Source organism: Gopherus evgoodei, chromosome 6 (genome assembly GCF_007399415.2).
Source record: "Gopherus evgoodei ecotype Sinaloan lineage chromosome 6, rGopEvg1_v1.p, whole genome shotgun sequence".
NCBI classification, from domain to species: Eukaryota; Metazoa; Chordata; order Testudines; family Testudinidae; genus Gopherus; species Gopherus evgoodei.
Window position 1 is genome coordinate 44925921 of NC_044327.1, and position 18730 is coordinate 44944650.

Here is an 18730-nt window from a genome sequence, read left to right on the forward strand (position 1 = left end):
ACATAAAAACTTAAAGTATTAGAGATATATTTCCATCTAAATTCTAAATAAACTCATAGGCAGAGTTCTGTCATGTTCCTTGAAGTCATTCTAGTCAGTGCGACTAAGTATGGAGAATATTATCTTTATACTTGTAGCTCTTCCAGCACTGGTCTGGTAAACTATCCACAAGAAAAAAAAACGGTTACCTGCCTTTCATAACTGTTGTTCTTCGAGATGTGTTGCTCATGTCCATTCGATTCTAGGTGTGCACTGCTGGAGATTTTTGCCTTAACGGTATCTGTAGGGTCAGCTGTGGTGCCCTCTTAAGTGCTGCACCCATGCGTCAGTATATTATGCGCCACTGACCCTACGCCCTGTAAGTTCCTTCTTGCCAGCAACTCCAACAGAGGGGCAAGAGGGCAGGTAATAGAATGGACATGAACAACACATCTCAAAGAACAATAGTTACGAAAGGTAGGTAACTGTTTTTTCTTCGAGTGCTTGCTCATATGGTTCCTATTCTAGGTGACTCACAAGCAGTATCCCTGGAGCTGGGCTCAGAGTTCACGGTCTTGCAGCTTGCAACACTGCTCTACCGAAGCCAGCACTGTCTGGGCTTCCTGGGTAATGAGACGTAAACGTGTGGATGGACAATCAGGTAGTGGCCCTACAGATATCCTGAATCGGCACCTGGGGCAGGTAGGCTGCCGACAAAGCCTGAGCCCTAGTCAAATGGGCAGTCACGGTTGCTGGTGGAGGCACTTGTCATGAGTTCCCCCTGGGGTACCAACTGGAACTGGGGTACAGCTGAGCCCCTGACCCACCAGCCTGGGCTCCCTCTCACACTGTACTGCTGTGGAAAGCTTCAAAGCCTTCCAGTCTGCACTTTCACCAGCATTCACATACGTAGGGACACACCAAGCTACAGTTACACGCAGGCCCTCGTCAAATCTGGTCAGTATACGGGTTTAATACCTGGCCTGCCTCTCCCTAACCAAGCAGAGATTTTCCCCAAGCACTCCCGTCAAAGTTTACTAGTTTAGATTAAAACATAAAATAAGTTTATCAACTACAAAAGAATAGGTTTTAAGTGATTATAAGTGAGAGCAAACAGATCAAAGCAGATTACCTAGCAAATAAACAAACCCACAAACTGAGTTTAACACACTAGATAGGTAGGATATGTATTAGAAAATTGTCACCCTGAGTGATAAAATCTGCCCAGGTTGGCAGATTAAGGCACAAGCTGCCTTGCTTTGCAGCTTGGCAGGATTTCATACACAGCCTACAAATCCCTCTAGCCTGGTACCACTGCTTCCCACAGTTCAGTCCTTATTCCTCAGGTGTTTCCAGGTGTGGTGTTGTAGGGAAAGTGAGGTAACATCATGTTATCATTTCCCCCTTTTATATCCTCTTCCCACTTGCTGGAAATCTCTTTTGCTGTGACCTGTGTCAAACAGTTCCCATTGTGTATTGCTATCTCTGAGAGGTTTCTACTGTATACTGTTCCTGGGGTAATCCTTGTGCTTGTGTGCATTTCCTCAATAAGCCATTAACATTGTTTGGCTTTTTTACTGTTGTACCTGAAAGGTTGCTTGTGCGTGTTTACAACCTCACAACATGTTTCAGTAACACATACATACCCAAATTTCATAACTTCACATATGATAACACATACAATCCAGCAAGCTATTAAATGTCTAGCAGATCAAGACTTTTAGAATGATATACCTCGTGAGGTACTTTGTCCAAAACATATTCTAATTACATGACAGTGGTGAATATTGCCAGGATGTTACAGCAACTTCACCAGATCATAGCAGTAATGGATGCAGGCCATGATCCAGGATGAAATCCTCTAAGCAGACACTGGGTGACCTTTCATCCTGTCCGCCACCACAACGAACTGCTGCGCTGACTTGTGAAATGGCTTAGTCCTGTCGATGTAGAAGGCAAGTGCCCTCCTGGTGTCTAGATTGTGCAATTTGAACTCACCTTCCTATTTATGAGGCATTGGAAAGAAGACTGTCAAGACCGTTAAGTATATGTCCACAGCTGGATCTTGTTCTTATAGAACACTGTATAACACAGGGCCTGCTGTTCTTTAAAACTGTTCGGAGGGCTGGCACGAGAGGGCCCTGCCACTGCCTCATCTGGGGATGATGACAGGGTCACCAGGATAGGCCTCAGGACGTCATCTCCTGCGGAGTAAGAGGTTATCAGGGTGGGCATTCACTCCTCTACCCCAGCCTCTGAGTGTGCCTTGAGCACCGAGCTCAGTGCCAGTAGTTGCTGCCCTGAGATGGCAGCTGAGGAATGGACTGACTGAAGCATTGGCATCACAGGCATGCCCCATGTGCTTGAATAGGGCCATTGCACCGGCCACTGGCCTTGCTGCCGTGACATTGAAGAGGTCAACACAGCCTCAGGTGCCTAATCACGCAGATGGTATTGCAGTGAACGGCTGAATTCTTTTTCCGTACTGGAGGAATCACCTTTCAGTGACCACAGAGGGGCCGTTGAAGCTCGTGTCTGATGGCTAACCATCGCCACTGGAGACCAGTGCCTCAAGTAGGAGGATTGGTGTCAGGGAATAGGTACCATAACAGAGATCACTCTCGCTGTCTGGGAGACAGGGATCTGTGCCGAGGAAACAGCCGGTGGGAGGATGATTGGTGCTGGTGATATAGTGACCAATGCCTTCCTCTAGGTGACCTGTGTCAAGAGGGTGAAGACCATGAGCACAGTGCCAGCTATCTAGGACATCTCGCAGAAGACAGAGACATGGGGCATGGAGACGGAGAGTGCTGTCTTATCTCTGAAGATTGGCATCCTTCACTCGCCCTCTGAGGGGTCTTTATGGATGGCTTTCCTTCACCAGGAGCCTTTGCTGTGTCCTGTGACACACGCAGTGCTGGTGGCACTGGCAGAGGCCTCTGCTCTCTGGGCGCCAGGTGAGCCTGGGAAGGCATCAGCCCTGCCACCAGTCAGGGTCCCCTACCACTCCTGGAGTTGATGGCGGATTCCCTCAGGGGACTTGGGGACCCCATGGGAGGGGCATCCCCATGTGGCACCGGTGTGGGGCATCAGCCTGAACTGGGTCCTTTGCCCTTCTTGCTCAGTGCCAGTGAGTCGCTCTTCTTCGACTTCTTCTTAGGCACCAGCGACGGGGAGCAATGCCGAGTGGAGCCCAGTGCCAGGGGTGCGCTGTGCACCAAAGCTGAGATGCTAGGGGCAGTCTCCAGCTGGGAAGGCTCGGACGCTGGGCAGACAGCAGCCACCATGAGGTCATCCCTCAAATGGATGTCTCATTCTTTCCAAGTTCTGGGACAAAAGGTCTGCCTTAGACAAGGTAACGTGTATTTGATTCTCTTTCTGAGTTCTGCGACAGAAGTTCTTACAGATGCCACACTTGTTCTTCACATGATTCCCCAAGCACTTGAGGCTGCTATGTGGGTCACTAACAAGCATGGGACTGTTACAGTCAGAGCAGGGCTTAAAACCTGGACAGCGGGGTATGCCCCATCTCCAGCAAAGTCCCCGCTGGGATTTTCTCTCTAACTACACTACTTAACAACTACCGTACTTACTAATTAACTACTGTAAACAAACTATTTAAAAGGCCTTAAGGCTCGAAGACTGAAGTAGAAGAACTGCTAACCCTTGCAAGGAAAGGGAAACGTGCTCTGACTAACCATCACGGCAGTAAGGATGAATTGAGAGGGCGTAGAGCTGGCAGTGCCTAATATACCAATGCATGAGCGCAGCACTCAAGAGAATGCCACAGCCAACCCTACGGATACCGCTAAGGCAAAAATCTATGATGGACGCGCATGTGGCCATGCACACCTAGAATGGAATCGACATGAGCAAGCACTCGAAGAAGAATATAATTTTGAAACTTTGGGGCTTAAGATAGAGCAACCAGTTCTGCATCTGGGTGTTCAAACTGGCAACAAGTCATCTCAACCTGATATTTGGTTGATTACTTGCAAATTTAAGTGCCCACATGACGAACCAGGCACCAAACTTTGAAAATTTGGATTTGTCTGGCTGTCCTAAACAGAAACTCTTTTTTATTATTCACTTTGAAAACTCCTCTTACTGACAGAACAGTAATTTTTGATGCCATCACCAAAGTCTATTGGCTTTGCCTGCACTGCAATGGACTGCCATGACCTCTTGTCCAGTCAGAACACCCTTCCTTCTGTACTATTCATGCTTTTGCCTCGGGGAAAATTAGCAATACCACACACCATTACTGAACAACTTGTGTATTTATGGAAGAGAATTTCATTTTACAGGCAAGTCTACACAATGTGCTTAGATTTTTAGGAATGACATTAGATATGTTAGAATGATTGAGATTTATTTTTAGTCCCTACATTCTGTTTGTTTTCCCTTCTGAAACAATTCTCCTAAGCACAAACAGACAAGTTTGAAGTTGTTCAAAATTCCATACAGAAGGTTTCCTATGCTGGAGTTCACTTTGATATCTTTGTTACCTAGCAACTTTCAAATAATTGGCATGAAATCTACCTCATTGTAACATAATTTAGTTTAACACTTCTCATAGGACTTGGCCAACTTGTGAATTAATCTCTCAGGCATTTTTAGAAAGCAAAGTGATATTTTCAAGGCGCTCATTAAAATGGTAACATAAGAAACCACCAAGCCACTGCATACTGGGCAATTCATTCAGCTACCACATATAAGGTTAATTGAAATTCAGGGACAAAGCAAGAGATGCTAGGCTAACAGGTGAAATATTGGCAGTGCTAACACTGGTCTGGGAGTCAAGAAACCTGGCTTCTACTGCTGTCTCTGCTACCAGTTAATCATGTGAATGCAGACAAGTAATTTAACTGCTCTGCGACTCTGTGTAAAGCAACTATTAATGTTTACCCTGTTCGTAAGACTGACACAAGCAACTCTGTAGTCACACCCTTCACACTATTGTAATAATCTTTGTACAAAATATGCCTTGTGAGGTATCATTTGAAAACTAGTAACTCATTGATAATTAATATTCTTGTATGATGTAAGCACACCGTGGGTATTAAGAGTTATGAATATCTGCTAGAATTATGACTAAAGTGTGTTTAAAGCAGGCATGCAGGAAGAGTTGGTAAATAGGTCTGCCTTACACAAAGGAATGTGTATTTGATTCTCTGACCACCCCAGTCTTCAGACAAAGACAATAAAAGTCCATTTTTACATATTAAGTAAACTTAGCTATTAAGCTAAAAAGTGGAGGAAGAAAGAGCATGGAGCTTCCTTCTCCACCAGAGAACATAAGAACGGTCATACTCGATCAGACCAAAAGTCCATCTAGCCCAGTATCTTGTCTTTCAACAGTGGCCAATGCCAGGTACTCTAGGGGGAATGAACAGAAGGTAATCAAGTGATCCATCCCCTGTCACCCATTCCGTGCTTCTGGCAAACAGAGGCTAGGGATACCATCTCTGCCCATCTTGGCTAATAGCCACTGTCGGACCTATCCTTCATGAATTTATCTAGTTCTTTTTGAACCCTGTTATAGTCTTGGCCTTCACAACATCCTCTGGCAAAGAGTTCCACAGGTTAACAGTGCATTGTGTGAACAAATACTTCCTTTTGTTTGTTTTAAACATACTGCCTATTAATTTCATTTACTGACCTCTTGTTCCTATGTTATGAGAAGGAGTAAATAACACTTCCTAATTTACTTTCTTCACACCAGTCATGATTTTATAGACCAGCAGTTCTCAAACTGTGGGCCAGGACCCCAAAGTGGGTCACAGCCCATTTTAATGGGGTCACCAGGGCCAGCATTAGACTTGCTGGGACCCAGGGCTGAAGCCTAAACTCCACCCCCACCTGGGGTGGTGGGGCTCAGGCTGCAGCCCCCTCTCCCTCCACCCGAGGCAGTGGGACTCAGTCTCCACCTCCTCCTGGGGTCATGTAGTAACTTTGTTGTCAGAAGGGGGTCATGGTGCAATGAAGTTGAGAACTCCTGTTACAGACCTCTATCATATTCCCCCTTAGTCATCTCTTTTCCAAGTTGAAAAATCCCAATCTCGCCTCATGAGGTTGCCTTCCTCACAGCTTAAATGAACTTTATTTGAGGGGTAACTCTCAGAAGAATCCATTTAAAAGGTTTACAGGTTTATAAAGATGGGAGGGCTGAACCTCAAGTGAATTGAATGACCTGAATATATACAATATTAAATCAAATGATTATATACAATATTACTGTATTATAAAAAAGTGTATTGAGTGAGGTCTTTTCTGAAAGCTGATAGCACACTTAATTAATATCATTGTGAAATGCTTTTAACACTATAAGGATATATAGTGGACGTTAGGAAAAAGTTTCTAACTGTCAGGGTAGTTAAACACTGGAATAGATTGCCTAGGGAAGTTGTGGAATCTCCATCTCTGGAGATATTTAAGAGTAGGTTAGATAAATGTCTATTAGGGATGGTCTAGACAATATTTGGTCCTGCCATGAGGGCAGGGGACTGGACTCGATGACCTCTCGAGGTCCCTTCCAGTCCTAGAGTCTATGAATCTATATGGATACTTAATTATATTATTTATTAAAGTATGTGGCCAAACAGGGAGAAAGAGGTTCCCTGCCAGACAGGAGAGAAGGCAGCTATTTACCTGTCTCCTATGTAAATTCAGCCTGGTGGAATCAAAACAAGAGAAGCCCCATTTACACAGAAATCAGCAAAGGACTGGGAAGTTCATAAGAAGGGAAGAAAAGCATGAGGCCATCCTGACTCTTGAAAAGAAGTCATTGAATTTTGGAAGATCTAAGAAAAAAGATGGAAGCCATCTTTTGCCTCCATCACCAGACAGGAACAAGGAAGTGAAGTTCGCATAAGCCGTGAAAGATGGATCCCATCTGGGGAGGTGGGGAGCAAGTCTAAAGTGTCTGGAAACTGAATATAGTTGAGAAACCTGCTTAGGCAAAGATCTTTCACCTAGGAAGACAAGGTAAGACCTTGCCTTGTACTTATGTGGAAGGTCCTCACTGAGGGAAAGTAAGCCATGGCTGGGAGGAAGGAAGATTGATGAGAGAAACCATCTTGAACAGTCCATAATTTGCTAGATTAAGGTTTAGACTTTTAGATGCATGTTTTCACTTCTATGTGCTTGCAAACCTTTCTAACTTTATTCCTTTTACTTGGCATCACTTAACCTATGTCCTATTATTAATACATTTGTTTTATTTTAACTATAAACTAATTCAGTGTGGGTATAAAAGGCAGAGAGTGTATTTACCCCAGTTAATATGATGTGATGTACTTGTGTGTCTTTAGAGGAACAAACTAACCTTATTATTTCTCCGAGTCGTCCAGCCCTCTCGTGGACATCACAGAGCATATGGTTTGGGGAAAACTGAGGGCTGGGAGTGCGGTGGGATCACCTTGCTGGATGTAACCACGGCTGGTTGTGTAAGGATACTGAGGTTACAGCCACTGAACCAGAGCTGTCTAGCACACAGACACTTCAGAGTGTGACCTGTATGCTTGCAGGCTAGTTGTGAACATCCCAGGCTGGGAGCCACACCAGCAAAGCATTGAGAGGCATCCAAGTTGCAGGGGAAGTGGTGACACACCCCCTCACTGGACTGGATCGCACCCCAAGCCCCATAACAAAGACATTAAGATCTATGGAGGAAAATACTATACAAGTGCTAAGTATTATTACTAGCAGTCAAAGTAATTTAATTATGCTTATGGTACCTCCTAGGAGACAATCCACAGACAAACATTCGCATTAGTTCTTACAACTTTAAATCTAAAGTAACTATATCAATATCTAATTGAAAGTCAAGGTGGCTACTGAACTGTACATGTTATTCATTTGAAGTCTATCAACATTATCCAGTGAGCACTACCCTTGACAGTTTTCAAAACTGGATTTCACTATTGCACACTTTTCATCTTAGCCAATAGTAAATTCAGCTGCTCCAGCCATATATACTTCTGCAGCTAGGAAACACTACAGAAAGGACATTAGCTGATTTTGAAAAAAAAAAAAAAGCTGTTTTTTTTTGTTTTTTTTTTTTACAAGTAACAAGGTGTAATTATTCTGTAATTGTGGTAACTGTCTTCTAGTAACACAGTATTTGGTGGTTATCTGATAACCAGATAACGAAGTCACCATAAATACAAACCTTTCAAAGCTGTAGCTAACAAGTCATTTATTGTAAATTAACACTAATTACATAGTTATCTACAGTAATGAGTGAATGACCAGATGTTTAGCTAAGTACCCAAACATTCAAATGCTTAGCCAAACATCATCCAACCACTTTGGATGAAATCCTGACCTCACTGAAGTAAAAGGCAAAATTCCCTTTGACATCAATAGAGCCAGGATTTCACTTTTTGGGTCTGTAAAAGGAAGGTAGAACTCTTATGAAAACAGACACGCTTGTGAGATTTCTAGTACTTCCTACTGCAGCAAGGTGAAATCACAAATTATTTGATCTCCAGCCCAATGAAATGAAATTCTCTGGTGAAATAGCATTGGCTTTCCATATTTCTATTGAATCTACAGGGGGAATTTTTAGGTAGAAAAAATGTAATTATTTATGTTGAAATTAAGCCAAGATATTGAGATTCATACCTCTACTTTTAAAAACCATGCTATGGGATCTTTAATGAACACATCATCTGAGAGTTAGGTGCAGAATGTGGGCAAAAAGCAGTGAATAAGCAAACAGGTAGACATCCTCTTTATATAAAGAATATACTCAAACATTCAAAGAGTCCTCAGAACAATGCTGACAGGAGCTAATGGAGTTGCATTAGGAGAGAATTTGGGCTGGTATTCTTCTTCACTATGTCCTTAAATTCTAAGTAGTTTTACTGTGCAATCTCAAACAGCTGCCGCATTCCATCAAAGAGTTCACTGCATGTCATTATTTAGTGGAATGATCCCCATACTTCTTACCTATTTTGCAGGTATGTTGTGAGGCTTTCTGTGTTTGTTTTTTCAGGGCCTTTCACCTGAGGATCTCAAAACGGTTATCCCCATTAATTCCTCACCAAGACAAGTCATTCTACTGAATGGAGCTTTCACACCAGACAGTGCTCAGAATTAGTACTAATTTTTCAATACAATGCACAGAGGAGTTAATGGTGTAATTCCTAGTGGTAACTGTACAGCTATTTTCACACTTACTAAGTTGATATTGCACCTTTTAATTAATCTTTCCATGTGTACAGGAATGTTTTAACAACAGTTTATAACAGTTATGATTTCGAGTATGAAGCAGTCAGATAATTGACTCACCTTCATCTAAAGGAACCTCTTCTTCCTCACTTGGCGAAGGGAGGAGGGGCTGCAGTGGTTCCATATTAATTATGAGTTGTTTATTCAAGGAATGAGAGCTACGACTCTGAGGAATGCTGGTTCTAAAAGCAAAGATAAACGGCATCAGTTTGTTCCCAATAAATCATTACAAATAAATACAACTGCCTTTGCCCTTGTCTCAAAATAATTTTGCATAAGTTATAATGGGCCTTCCCCTCCCCTCAAGGGGAACATGCAACTTACAGTGAATATCCTTTGACTCCTCCCCTATCTATTAGGTCACACCTTTGGCTGAATGGTGACTCTCCATCTGAAGTGCTGCCGAGGGGCCAGTAGTGGCTTTGCGGTAAGGGGGCTTCCTGTTTCATTTAGCCTCACATCTTCTCATTTTTTACTGCATTTCAACTTTACTGCTCCACTCCATGCTGCACAGCAGCGTGGAGAGTATGGCCCGTTAAAGAGAGAATGCTAATCATTTTGCTGAAGAACCATGCTCCACTGTCTTTGGGACTGGGTCAAGAATAAACCATGAGTGGTTCTGTCACTCTTATCACTGCATGAAGAACAGCTTTCACTTTAGACACTGCCTCTAAAACACGCCTTCAGGTCCTCAATCTGTTTTTATTAGTTTATTATTATTAGCTCTTTGGTATAATGGGTCACCACGAGTAATCCAAGTTCTCCTACACGTCTGGTGGATGTAATCGCAGCTAAAAATGCAGCTCTCATGGATAGATGTAGGAGGGAGCATGTTGGTAGCAGCTCAAACGGTTGCTGCATCAAGCATGTGAGAAGTGCAGGGTTGAGTGGGTGATTGAATGTCCAGGTATAGGTTCTGGAGGCTCTTGAGGAACCACTTTGTGATGGGATTGGCAAAGATAGTAGTGTGTCTGGTCTTATGGTGAAAGACCATAACTGCTTCTAGATGTATCTTTATGGAGCTAAAGGAGAGCCCAGACAGTCTAGTATTAGTGAAAGAGGTGCGGAAGCAGGAGCGGTTTGTCTGACGGAGCATCAGTGAGTGAACCTAGTCCATTTATGGAGATAGGTGGCACATGTGGCTTGCATTCTGCAATGTAACAGTACTATTTGTACCTGTTTAGAGCAATCTAGTTCCTCATTAGAGAACCATTGAGGAGCCATGCTTCGAGGTGTATCATCATTATGTTGGGGTGATGTAGTTGACCCCTGGATTGTGATAATAGGTTTGGAAGGGCAGGGGGAAGCAGAATTGGCAGGGAAATAGACATACCCATTACAAACAGGTGCCACACCTGTCTGGGCCACTTAGAAGCTATTAGTATGACCCTGGTCCTCTCGCTCATATTTCTTGTAATACTCTGTGAAGACGTGGTGTCCAGGGGAATGTGTATAATAAATTGTCCTTCCATTTGATCATGAATGTGTCTCCCATCGAGTCCTTTCCAAGGCCTGCTCTGTAACAGAATACTGGGCATTTCTTGTTGGTCGCAGTTGCATAAAGATCCAGTTGCGAGTAGCCCAATATTTTGAATATGTTGTGTAGGATGGTATCATTTATCTCCCATTCGTGATTTAGGGGGAAAAAAGATCTGCGGAGCTTGTCCGCAGTGGTATTTAGTGAATTGGGTAGGTAGGAGGCTGAAATTTGGATTTGTATTGGAGGCACCAATTCCAAAGTTTCACAGCCTCGGTGCAGAACAAATGGGATCAAGCTCCCCCTTGTCTGTTTATATAAAACATGCAGGCAATGTTGTCGGTCATGATCCTGATGTTTTGGTTTCTGGGAGAAACTGGAGGCTGGCATTGCAGACCACTCAGAGCTCTACGTGTAGTGAAGTTTCTGTAGGGGACTGTAGTCCCTGAGTGGTATGATGCACCATGTGTACCACCCTACCTGTGAGGGAAGTATCTGTGGTAATTATAACAGAGGGGGACTTCTGTACGAACAGGACTCCGGAGCGGAGGTTGTGTGGAAGAGTCCACCATGTGAGTGAGTCCTTGACTTTGACAGGTATGGATAGAAAACTGTTTAAACTGTGCATATTTGGTCTGTAGACAGTGGTCATCCAACCCTGTAGGCACCACATGTAGAAGTGTGCATTCTTGACCACAAAAGTGCAAGAGACCATATGGCCAAGAAATTGCAGACAGTGACCTGCGGGCTGTTCTGCATTTTGGCAACCAGATTCTTTATAGTGTTGAATTTGTCAAATGGGAAAGATGCGAGTCCAGTTATGGAATCGATGTGAGCACCTATGAACTCCAGTCGTTGAGTAGAAGTTAATGTGGATTTGTTTTTGTTTATTTGTAGGCCAAGACCTTGGCAGCAGTCGATGGTCATCTATATGGCCTGGATGGCCTCCTCGAGAGTCTGCGCTTTGAGCAGGCAATCATCCAGGTAAGGAAAAATTATCATTCCTTTATTCCTTAGGTGCGCTGTTGCCACCGCAGGAATCTTGGAGAAGATGCAAGGTGCTGTTGAGAGGCCAAAAGGGCAGAACCTTGTACTGGTAATGATTTGAGCTCATAACAAATCTGAGAAAACGCCCGTAGGCGGGGTGTATAGTTACATAAAAATAAGAATCTTGCAGGTCAACGGCTGAAAACCACTCTCCCTGCTCCAGTGCTGGAATTATAGTTGTGAGGGTAAGCATTTTGAATTTTTGCTTTCTGATGAACTTGTTGAGTCGTCTGAGTTTGAGAATGCATTGCCATCTCCCACTTTCCTTTTCTGTCAAAAAATAGTGGGAGTAAAACCCTTTTCCCCTGTGCTGATCAGGCATCATCTCCACTGCTCCTATTTGTAGAAGATGTCACACCTCTTGGTTGAGAAAGTGATCGTGAGAGGGGTCCCTGAAGAGGGATGGGGTGGGTGGTATGGACAGGAAGGGGATGGAATAGCCCAATTGGAGGACCTCTATGGCCTACCTGTCTGTAGTGATGGCTCCCCAGTTGTAGTAGAATAGGAGCAAACGGTGACCAAAAGGTTGGATGGGAAGCATAAGCGCTGGAGTGGCTGGAAGGTCTTCTATACCCTCAACCAAGGCTTCAAATCTGCTTATTAGGTGGAGGGGGCTAGGACAGTGTCGATGGCGTGGAGAAGCGGGATTGATGCCTAGGTCCCTGGCCTTGTTGCTGCTGGTGGTCATATGGCCTCTGGTGTTGCATGTAGGCTGCGTATCTTGGAGGAGGTTGAAGGTTGTAAGATGTCGGTCAGCTCATGCTGAGTCTCCGACACCTCCAGAGTGGTCTTAAGCTCATTAGCCACTCTTCTGTGGTCCTGAAAATGAGTAAAATCATCTCCTGTCGTTGGAGGTGGAAGTATAATAGCCTCGTCCGGTGAGGAGGATGAATTATTATTCGGAGAGGTGTCAGGTGTCCCCTCTTCTGCATGCACCACAGCAGGTTGCTCCTGTTCATCCATTGCAGAAGTGTGCATGGGTTCAGAAGCACATCAGGTGTCACCTCTTCGTGGGCTGTGTTGGTTACTGTGGTGCTTGCTGTAGAACCCCCACAGGCTCCAGTAATGCCATTGTCCAGGGAAGGACCTGGGTGGTCCCATCCATAGGTGTCCATACCAGGATGGTAAGTCTCTGGAATATGAGGACCTTGAGCTCCTTGGTCCCATGCTAGCAGGAGTCTGAGGGGAGGAATGGTGTGGTGAAAAAACTCCCTCAACTTCATCACGCTCATTACTAGAAAAGCAAGAGGGAATAGGGGATAGCTGTTGGCGCCATGCCAACAGTTCCAATGAGAGATAGGTACCAAGTAATGGGTGTTGGCGAGACTAGCAAATTGCTCAAATGAATAAACTGTGGTGCCAAGGTAGAAGAAGTCGGAATATACTGCGCTGGGTGCAGCAGCAATGCCATAGGATTGGCCAGTGCGGACTGGTGCAGCACCGTACACATATGCATAGGTGGTTGAGGTACAGCAACTGTACCTGTGTGTGGCACAGGCAGCCTCAGCTGAGATGGTACCGAGTCCTTTGCAGTGGTGTATTAGAAGAGGCAGGCAACTTTAAGCCCATAGCTTAGGCACTGGAGCGGTGTGTACCGGCAGCAGCCAGGGTATAGACAGTGCTGGAAGTGCCCAGAGCATCTTATGTGCTGAGCTGTGGAGCAGCATCTTATGTGCTGAGCTGTGGAGCAGTCAGCCCCGAAGACACAGACCTGTTCTGAGACAGTTTGGACGCCGGCTGGTCAATGGGAAGTGATGAAGCTCACCCTTTTGTTGTTGTTTTTTAATCCTTTGTTGACTTAGGCAGGCTTTGTCTTGAGTAGGACTCCTGACCTGGGTCTCAGGCAGGTCTCGGGGACTTTTCCATTAGAATTAACTGAGCCTTAGGTCTTTGTCCTTTCGTGTCCTGGCCTTCAGCTTACTGCAGTGGGCACATTTGGGGGGGATGTGGGACTCCCTCAAACAATAAACACATTGAGAATGGCCATCAGAGATAGAGATGGCCTCTGTGCATGTGGTGCATCTCTTAAAACCTGGCAAGCCAGGCATAAACAAACTGTCTATCTGACAGAAAAAAAACTGGGAAGTGGGGAGGGAGGAGTTAAGAGAATAAGGGGAGAGAGGAAATAAAACTTATCTGACTAAAATAGTAGATAAACTGTACAAATAACTAACTGTCTAAACGCAAAAATCCTTGAGCAAGACTGCTGAGCTCCGTCTCAGGCCGGGGACGATAGAGAAAGAACTGAGGAGCCTCGGCCACACACACACACACACAATATTGAGGCACCATCAGCCTGTGAGGTAGGGACCACGTGTGCACGGCCCGTGCAGGTACTGCTGTAAAAATCTCCAGGCAAAGGCACAGGGATGTACCAACACCTGGAGTGGAACACCCACAAGGACAGCTCTCAAAGAAGAATGGAGTGGTGCTTTCAAGAGGATATTTTGGGTTGTTGTGATAATTGGGCCCATATATTTACTGCAGTTGTGAGTTAACTATAAGAAGTGAGTGACAGTTCATAAGATGTCACAGTAACTTATAACAACAAATGTTGATGGGAAAAATACAGAAGGGAGACAGACGGAACTAGTCCATGCAAAAAGGTCTACTGATATAAATCAAGGACTGTGTTCAGATCATGCTTGGTAAACAAGAGAAGTGTGGAACCAGAAATCAGTGAACCAAAATTATTGTGTCAAAAACAGGTATTATTGGTGGACAAAATAATGAGGAGTTAGGCTAGTCCACCAATCACTTTGTTGGTCCTTAAACAGGACTTTCAGGAAAAAAACTGGCTGGAGGAGGCTTCACCATCCTAGCTGCTATCCCCACTGTCTCCTGTGACCCTGGACCTTCTTTGTCCTAATCCTGAGAGATGTCCTGACCCGACTGAGCCAGAGAGAGAGGAATCCAGATGACATCACCACTTCAAATGTTTCCAGCTGAATCCCAACCACCACCTGTCATGAAACAGGATCAGACATAGGCACCGGCTTCCTATGAGTTCAGGGGGGTGCTCTACCACCTGCTCCGCCCCAGGTCCTGCCCCTTCCCTCATGCCCCCACCCATCCCATCTGTTCCCACCCCAAGCCATGCCTCCATCCCACCCCTTCTCTCAAGTCCCTCACCTCGCCTCTTCCAGCCCTGCCTCTTCCCACCCAGTTCCACCCCCTCCCGAGCATGCCCCATCCCCATTTCTCCCCCTTCCTCCCAGCGCCTCCTGCATGCTGTGAAACAGCTGATTGTGGTGGGCAGGAGGCACTCGGATGGAGGGGGAGGAATTGATTGGCAGGGCTGCCAGTAGGCAGGAAGTGTCGGAGGGGAGAAGGGGGAAGCTGGCTGCCAGTGGGTGCTAAGCACCTGCTAATTTTTTCCCTGGAGCACCCATGGAGTCGGTGCCTATGTGATCAGACCTTAGCAACAGCAGCAGCTCCAGGCTGCCTCAACTAACTTCCCTTTTCCCCAAAAAGGACAGTCATTACCATTTCATCTACCATATTATCTAAGAGACTTCAAACAAGGGGGCTTTTCCTTCTAAAAACTCACTCCAGCGAAAGGGAAAGGGGAAAGGGATGTTGTTAAAATGAAGGCCTCACTTAATACTTTACATTTCAAATGTTCAACTGTTCTTTCTTCTTTTCTTCATCTTTAATAAAAGGTTAAAATAATTTTTATTAATGGTGTGTTTGCCATGGTGCTCATCAGGCTGAGGTCTCTGTATACCAAACCCCGAACCTTGCTTAACCCGGTTTAATACTGAACAGTGAGTGGGTTATGCTAACACCTTTGGGCTTTATACTCTATTTAAATTAATACAACAGGTTGTAGGCAGGAACCCCAGTAGTATGTTGTAAAGGCTTTTGTTAAAACAGCCAAACTCTTGAATGAGGGCAAGTTTTCGATTCCATATAGTGTGTGGATCTTGTTTCAGTATAGGCTGAGAAGGGCACTTGCCCACATTCTACTAATGCAATATTCTTCTCACAAAATTACACACTACTTAAAATAGTAATCAAAAGAAAAGGCAGCCAAGTTCATGCAGCAATTTTGTGCCATGCAGAGTAAACCCTCAGCATAAGCAACAGAAGGTATGTATTTTGTCACCGTTCACTTACATTATTTTTGCAATGTTGTAAAACAGAAAAGCCAAACGCAAAAGAAATCTTAAAAAAAAAATCAAACTCATATTTATCCCTCAGAACGGACTGGTAGAAAATGGACAATAAAGAATAAAGCAAGACAACTTACACAATTATGTGGATCGCCTATGTTAGTGTGCATTTGCACACTTTAACGGTGCATTCAATCTCAATGGAAGACCTACCCACTTATTTTTGTACTCTTATTAAGACACTTAATTTTTAGACCCTTCGTTTGGTGCATTATTTAAATGTCACCTGGTTAATGTTATTCAAGTTAGGGTGTACAACACAACTGCATCTTTATGAATGCTACCTTTTAGACATCATAAAGAGCCTAACTTAGGGCAACCCTCCACACTTCACCAAGGGATAGGTGGTATTTCAGGACACAATGAAAAAAATGAAACCAAAAATCAGACAAACTCCACACACAAAAGTAACGGAAAATTAACTTTACAACAGAAGAGTGGCTGTGGCCTCAAATATTCAAAACACTAAGCAATCACTCTGGTCACTGACACAATAATATGTGTTTTTCAAGCTTTCTAAAGTCTTGTTCCTTTTCCTCCTGGTATTTCTTTCCTCTCTTCTGCTTAGTCTCTAATCATGGAGTGTGTGCAAGTTTTCCATTTCCATTTGTTTTGATCAGGGTCTGATCAACTCCTGTTGGCTGTACAATGAATGACATGTCTCAGGAAAACACCTGTCTATTTTCAAAAGTCCAACAGTATAGCTTTAGAAAAAAGCAAACCAGAGAACTTGCCCCCAGATAAGTTAAGAACTATTCTCCTTTCTCTTTAAACTGGGTTTTAAGTCAGTGGATAAGTTGCTACATAAATCCCTCCTCCTAAAAAATTAAAAAGGGGACAATGACTGGGGCTGAAATACAGGTGATTTTTTTTCTGCCAGGATCATACTTCCTACCTGATATAGAGGCCAATAAACTATTTTACTGATTGATTAAAAAGAATTTCAGGTCAATACTGACCAACTCCCTTGTCTAGGAGAGAAAAGTGACACAGAGACAATTGTGTTATAGCATCTTTCACTAGGATTGATTGTCTCAAATGGCTGCTCAGAATGATGGTCCATTAGTCCCATAGTAACCAAAGTAACTTTTTCTGTGTAAAGCAGACTCATCTTCTTTGGTCCTTAAAGTTAAAATATCAAAACATACCTGTGCACTTCAGGAGGTTCTCTCTGGATTTTGGAACTTGCTTCAACAACCTCTTTGGCGACCTTTCCACTGTAACAAAACATGAATTAGGATATCCAAGGAACTTTTGATGGATTTTTAAAATTTATTTCAATATTAATATGTAGTTGTAACATGAGCTATTAAAATGGTAACAAAGAAAAGCAACACATTTTTAGAAGACAGGATACCAGAGTACATTGTTTTCTAATTTATCAGAAATCAATTTGGTGCTCCTACTGAAAATACTGGAGATCATTTAGCTGCAGAACAGAAGAGTTGTGTCAGCATGAGTTTCACCCCGCTGTCTCACCAACATACGTTTACCCTGATTCTAGAGGCATCTGGTGAGATTAGTTCAATCTCCATGCTATCCAAATGTTGTCTTGTCTTGAGACTGCAACAAAGGATGACAACTAGTGTCAAATATTGTGCTTTTTTTTCTTATGTGAAACACTGTTCGCTAAGATCTAAATGAAACCACCAACTCATTTAATAAAAGACACTGAAGAGCAATCAGGCTTTGAATCCCTACTGACCTGCATTTTGTACCCTAGAGGTAAAGGCTCTATTTCCCATTAATAATTTTCCAAGCTCTTTCTTCCACCCTAAGAATGGTTAATCTTAACAAAAAAAACCACCACAAGGACAAGAAAGTGCATACCTATATCGAAATCTACTGCCTTTAAAAAATATTTTGCTGCTGGACATCGTCTTGATCTGACTTGATTTCGCATACCTTCCAGAAAAAGAAGAGTACATGGTTGTCACATTTTCAGAAAGTGTAAAAAACAGCTTAATGTACAGAAATGAGCAAGACAAATGACAAACTGTGTTGTTCTCCTACTATAGCATAATGTTCAATAAATGGCAGTTTAATAACTTTTGTATTGGTATGTGTAATAATTTCAGTATAAAATTACATGTGAAACATAACAGGTATTTCACAATTTAGATTGGATGGAAAGACTGCATGTCAATGAGTGATTATCTGGATAACAGAGCAAGAAAGTGAAACGTGCTCGTATAGGGCCACAGAAGTTTATATATACGATGTGACCCATGCACCATAGAAATCTAGCAGCCCCTGCAAGGGTTCTTACAATATCCTATATGTGGGAAGATTAGGACAGAGATGTAGTTACCTCCACACTGCCTAGCCATGGCAGGAGGAGGACAGGAGATAATGGATGTGGTTTAATTAGGCACATCCATTATCTCTTTTTTAGGTGAATAAAAAAGAGATAATGGATGTGCCTAATTAAACCACATCCATCTTTATTCACCTAAAAAACTGGAAGAACCTGGCAATAAATGGTACAGTGTAGATCATCATAATTTGCTTAGTCATTTCCATATAATCGCCAACTGATCCCAGCCAGCCCATTGCTGGGATCCTGCCACTCTCCCCATGTTTGAAGTGAATGGGAGCTATAAAAGGAGGAGGGAAATCATCTCCCTGCTGTGAGACATAGTAGCCCCCCACACACACCTCAGCTCCCTTAAGGGATGCTTTCCTTCAAATCCTTTTCCAGTCCATTTTATCTGATAACTGTATCCCTTCCATTATGGGAAGCTGCCATGATTTTATGTACTTGATTTGACATTATGGCCTAACCCCCCTCCCCACCCGCACACACACTGGTCCC

At 43.6% G+C, this 18730-nt stretch overlaps 1 protein-coding gene across 2 annotated transcripts in view; it reads right to left on the reverse strand.

Moving 5' to 3' along the window:
• FRMD3 (FERM domain containing 3) overlaps positions 1–18730 on the reverse strand; it is a 206055-nt gene that overhangs the window by 19644 nt on the left and 167681 nt on the right. For both annotated transcript variants that reach the window (XM_030567430.1, XM_030567428.1), the window contains exons 11-13: positions 17746–17820; positions 17064–17132; positions 9277–9398 (exon numbers count right to left, since the gene is read on the reverse strand). In XM_030567430.1, coding sequence (XP_030423290.1) covers positions 9277–9398; positions 17064–17132; positions 17746–17820 — 266 coding nt within the window. The remainder of the gene's footprint in view (positions 1–9276; positions 9399–17063; positions 17133–17745; positions 17821–18730) is intronic.